Raw genomic sequence first — 5,965 nt, forward strand, 5'->3', positions numbered from 1 at the left:
TATATATATATACCAAATTAAAACTCTGCTCTAACTTTGGACCAGTTTAAAAATTAACAGTTGAGCACGGCCATATCGGGCCACTACAGGGAAGGACAGGTGCTGTGTGTGATTGGTATGCAGCAGCTTGTCTTTCTCTATGGGACTATGCGGTCGTACGCTGCCCTACGCTCACCCAACCTGCACGTGCGTACGGGTGCGGGTGACCCTGCTCGGACACAGACAGGATCCATCCTGTCAGCGTATGAGTATGGACACCCGCACAGATGTGCAGGTCGGGTGAGTTTAGGGCGGCGTAGGCTGCATACTCCTATAGAGAAGCACAGGCTGCTGTGTATAATCACACGCAGCACCTGTCCTTCCCTGGAGCAGCCCAATACGGCCATGCACGCAGCACAGATCTGTACAGGCTGGCCGTTACCTATGTGAATGAGGGCTTAGGGTCACGGGAGGACTTATACTAACATCCTCCCATGACCCAAAGCTCAGTATATAGGGGGCTATTGCCTGCTATATACCGAGAGCGCCGCAGCCAGGACAGATCCCGACAATACTGTTGAGATCCACTAGGTTGGTTGATTGACAGCGGACTCTACCTATCTAGAGGCAGAGCCAGGTGTTCCTGCCCCCTCCCCATCCGTTCCTCCAGTCAGCGATTGAGGATCGGAGATGGGAGGGGGGGAATCCCTGCGGGGAGTGGTGACTGACAGTCACCGCTCTATGCAGGACGAGAATCAGTCAATAGAGCCGACGTGTGACAGTTTCAATGTCACACATCAGCTCTAACTATGAGGATGAGCGTAAATCACTCACCTCATAGTTCTCTTTTAAGTTCATGAGCTGAGATGTGGAGTTGTTCTTTACTTGTAAATAGTTTTTTGACTATCAGTTTGCAAGCTAAACATAATTTGTAATGGATGAAAAGTCTTAAGCTGGCTAGACACAGGCAGATCGCCTGAAGGATCTAGGGAAGGATTCTTTTTGTGGTGATAGCAGAAGCTATGCTGCCTACTGTGGACCAAATTATACTACCAATTTTTGACATGTGCTGTACTTGTTATACTGGACATATCCTCAATCTTTCCTTATTCTGCCATATAATAGTATACTGCCCGGATAATAGCCCAAGTATGATAATGTATAGCAACATGTCATATGGAATTAGTATGCTTTCTTCCCCTAAGAAAGTGTAGTGCATTTTTTTCTAGTATACCTTTAAACACATATGATCTGGAAGCTATAGCAGCACTCTACAGACTGGTAAGACTTGAAAATGTGATCACCCCTGTTGTGACTGTTAAGGGGCACAAGCATCAGAAGGGAGCACACTTTACTCCCCTGACCATAAAGATTTTCCTCCAAATACTCTACCCAGCAGCATTTTGTATTTAATGTGTATCTAAACCGAAAAGAAAACTGTTATATATTTAAGTCCTTAGATGTAGTGATTGCATTGGTTTTTTTTCCAGAATTATTCCCTGTTTTGTTTTAACTTGAAATTTTGTGAATAACACAGAGTACATCTCTGCAATACATACACATGTTGTATCCCAATAAAAATGCTGCAAATACAGAAAACTACCTGTTAATCCTGCCAGAATGTCCAGTAGGGTAGAACCTGGACAAGGCTGACAACAATGCTTGAGACTTCAGTGCAGCAGCAGGCAGAGTTATCAATTCAAACAGGAAGATAGGAGCACACTGAATTGCTGGAAGATTAACAGTTTTTTTTCTGTAGTTGTAGCAATTTTTAAGAGATTGAACGTGGAGAAATATGTATGTATTGAAAAAATCTACTTTTTATATTTTGCCCAGGCATGCACTTACATAAGTGTGGGGATTGTCCTCTTTCATACTGTTCCAGCTATCTGAAACAACCAGCTACAAAAAAGAAATGTAATATAGCAGTTCATAATAGAGTTTTCAAGAGGGAACCTGCATAACTTTCAAGAGGTAATTTATTACACATAAAGAAAGTTCAGATAAACAATATAGACTAGTTTCTAAACAACTTCCTGGTAATTTTTTCATTTTCCAGTTTCAATAAAATTGGTTTTATTTTCATTTAGTTTGGTGGATTTCTATATCAATTTTGAACTTTTTGCGAGGTGAGCCCAGCAAATTTTCTTTTTGTTATGAATTGTTCCCATTTTTACACAAAAAGGCAAACATCTGAAAAGCTTTGTGCCACAACACATACACATAGATTAATGCCAGTATATTAAAACTGCATATATTTATCTTGCTTGCTGCAGTATGACACTATGGATCAGCTGTGTTATAAGGCATAGCCATTAATCTAAGCAGGAAAAGAGTGGAGTACTGCCATTTGTTCGCTGCCAAGCTATAAGTCTTTTTCTAGGTCTGAATACTGCTTTGGTAAAACACAGACTATATTTTTATCTGGATTATTGTACAAGATAAATTATTTTTAAACCTTCATAGGTGGGAACATGGAACCCCTCTGATGGCCTCAACATTACAGAAGTTGGTAAAGGAAGAGGACCAAATGTCAGCGAATCATTGACCAATCGCACACTCATTGTCACTACAGTACTGGTAAGATAATTAATACAACATAATAATAACATATACTTCTATCCTGGTTTTGACTTATCATCGGTGTGTAACACGTCTTCTTTGCTTATGTCAAGAATCACATGGCCAGTAGATTTCTACAATTTTTTTTTAGCATATCCTCTAGCTATAGGTTATCTATACAGAACTGCTGCCTGTTTTTGATTTTCTAGAGCAGTGACAGAACAATCTGTGATGCCATCCATAAGGCTATCATATTTAAGATGATAGGATTAATTAGATGGAGCATTCAGTATAGCACTTCCCAAACTAAATTGATAATAAATGGTGGTTTGGATGCTAGTATCCAAACAGTATACTATAACTATACTGTTCCAAATCCAGTGGATCTTCCGATCTTGGATTTTACACTCATTATTTTAATATTTTACTATTTGTTGCACATCACAAAGGGCAAGGAATGCCCCTGCCACAATTTCAGGAATTGATTGGGTAAGGAGTGTGTTGGTTTTGAGCAGGCTTGGACGAACTCAGGCGAACTGGAGCCCCAGACCAAGCCCCAGCTCTTCGCTGCCTACTACCACCAATTAAGCAAAAATAGTCAAACCATCTGTCCTTACACACTGAGAACATGGAGAGGCCGCTGTGATATCATAGTGGCCCGGCTGGGTTCTCAGTGTGTAATGACAGTGAGTGTTCCTCGTGGCTCGCTCCGCCCAGTTTTAATGACAGATCATGACCTGGGGAAGCTGATCTTTCATTAAACAATAACAACTGGGCGGAGCTGGCTGGCTCTGCCAAGTTGTTATTCATTGGCCAGGACCTGCTGCAAGACTCTGGCAGGAGCTGGCCAATAGGAAACAGTTGTCACCACTAGCTCCGCCCAGTTGTTGGTTTTTATTTTCTTTTCTTTAAAATATATATATTTTTTCCTATTTTTATAAATTTTAAAATAGGTTTTCAACTTTTTTTTTTGCATTCTTTTCACTTCCTTTCCATTCTGGTCGGTACCTCGGAGATACCGAGCAGAATGGCCTAGCCGCATGCAGCCCAGCAGCATTCGGCTATTCACTCACTGCTGTTCGGCTCCTATGAGAATAGGATCGAACGGCAGTGAATGAGCTGCCGAAACTTCGGCTCAGCCGATCCAGATTTTGGATCCGCTGAGTCAAATCCTTCTCTCGATGTACAGCTGATTTTAGCTTTTGGCTCACTTCACTTCAGCTGGGTTATTCACTCGGCTGCCTTTGGCAGCCTTTGTGAATAATTCCCCTTACTGTCACCTCTTTTTATGGTGACCAATGTAACATTTTAGATTGCCTTTCCCTTTCTGCCTTGAATCTAGCTAATGGTGACACAGACTGAAAACTGAAAAAAAGGTTTTGCCTAAACATATCCTTTAATTTTTTAACAATTTTCACAATCACAAAAGAATCATTCATGTTTAGGCATATTCTTTAGCTGCTCTATCTGTGGATCCCAAATGGAGAAACAAAAACCCTTTCTTCCATGTTTCTCAGGCATAAGCTAAGAAATGAGAGGCATTGCACCTGCAAGACCGTTTTAAATGTGCAGGAAGCCCTGGGGATATACAGTAGCTCTTCAGGTAGTCTCTTTGACAGCTTTGACTGCAACACCATATGTGTTAAAATGCCTTATATTGTGAATAATATTATTTGTCCCCCTTCCACAAAAATTACATATTTTTAAATTAGTATTACTTTTATTTTTTCAAGCAGGAAATAGAAACAGTGATATTTACATTGAACATATAGTAGATGTGGTGTAAACTTTTAGGATGGGCATTATGGACATAACCAGACCACAATCATTGGCACACATTTACTGAAACTAAATCAAAGTGAAGCAGGACAGGTTTTTCTAGATACAAAAGGTAATAGCAGTCATCTTGCAATATCTGCTCTAAAGGAGGACTTTTATTTTCAAAAACTTGAAATTGAGTTTCATTTCATGGACCAGGCTTAAGTTTTTTTTTTGTTTTTTTTAAAGATTTAAGTATACCCATACAATATATATTATTTAAGTATACAGGGGTAATCAAACATCACCACTCCAGATGTTGTCGAATTGCAATTCTCATAAGGTATTACAAGACAGCCACAGCCATGATGGGATTTGTAGTTTCACCGCTGCTTTAAAAGAAAGGTTCTATTAAGTACGTTTAGAACCCAGTGTACATTGTAAATGAGCCTTATCATTTTGACTGATTTGGTCTGTAGCAGTTAGTCAGATCCCCTCATATTTTAATTTACAGTCATATAAGTTGTATTTTTAGTTAGCTGTGAGATGCACATACTTTGTAAAATGATGTTAAGAGTTGGAATCCTTCAGGCCATCTGCTCTAATTATATCCATTTTTATCAAGCTATGGATGCCCAATATGGCTGTGTTGAAATATTGATAATTCCCCAGAAAAAGAGCATGCCCTAATTGTGATGGGGTTTAATCGTATGGAAAAAAAAAGCCATGGGATGAATTTCTAGATGGCCAACTTCCTATTTCATTTTCCATTCCTTGTTGTTAATATTGAAATGACTTGTGCAGTGAAAGAGATGTGACCCAAGCAGCAAAAACCACTCTCCCATAGCAATTTCACAGCATACAATATTCCATATCGAGGGCACCTCTGGCCACAGAATCGATTTAGAAAAATAGTTGGAGATTTAGAATTCAAAGTCTGTCTGTTTCTAGAAATAAACAGGAAAATAGGCTATAAGAAAAAAAAAAGTAGAATTCAGTATACATTAAACATTTTAACGGTTACAGCTATTAAAATATGCATACTGCTATTTCATGACAGCAGAAAATTTATAGTAGTCTATGATCTATAAAAGCAGTTGGCTCACTAATAATTGCATATTTGCATTTTAGAAACACATTACTATAAATATATTTTTTAAGAAGCAGGCAGGGTATACACAGATGTGTACTGCAGATTTTGCAGACACAGTATGTCCCTGTTCTATGGAGCTTACCATTTAAAACAGCTGTCTAAGTTACTCTGACCTTCAGAAGGTTAGTTATGCAGGTAAAAAGGAAAAAAAAAAAGGTTGCAAACATACATTTTAAGCTGATAACATATGGAGAGAAAACCTAAAGCTCAGGTTTTAACAAGATAAACTATAATTATACCCACATGTATTTACCCCAAATCTTTTTATTCTCATAGGGGCCGAATGGCAGTGAGTGAATAGCTGAATGCCGCTGAGGGACATTGGGCTTCGCTATTCTGCTTGGTACCTCCGAGGTACTGAGCAGAATAAAAAATAAGTGAAATGATTGAAAAGAAAAAAAAAATTTAAAATTATTTTGAAGATGTAAAAAAAAGGAAAATAAAAAAATATATATATTTTAAAGAAAATAATAAAAATAAAAGAAACAAAAACAATTGGGCAGAGCTAGAGTG

General features: G+C 38.7%; 1 protein-coding gene across 1 annotated transcript in view; it reads left to right on the top strand.

The window, feature by feature from the left end:
- Positions 1-5,965, top strand: part of GRIK3 (glutamate ionotropic receptor kainate type subunit 3) — a 452,956-nt gene that overhangs the window by 323,239 nt on the left and 123,752 nt on the right. The window contains exon 9 of the mRNA XM_018564116.1: positions 2,446-2,559. Within this exon, the coding sequence (XP_018419618.1) occupies positions 2,446-2,559 (114 nt within the window). The remainder of the gene's footprint in view (positions 1-2,445; positions 2,560-5,965) is intronic.

The sequence above is a fragment of the Nanorana parkeri genome, unplaced genomic scaffold, assembly GCF_000935625.1.
Source record: "Nanorana parkeri isolate BGI_ZX_2015 unplaced genomic scaffold, ASM93562v1 scaffold726, whole genome shotgun sequence".
In the NCBI taxonomy this organism is placed as follows: domain Eukaryota; kingdom Metazoa; phylum Chordata; class Amphibia; order Anura; family Dicroglossidae; genus Nanorana; species Nanorana parkeri.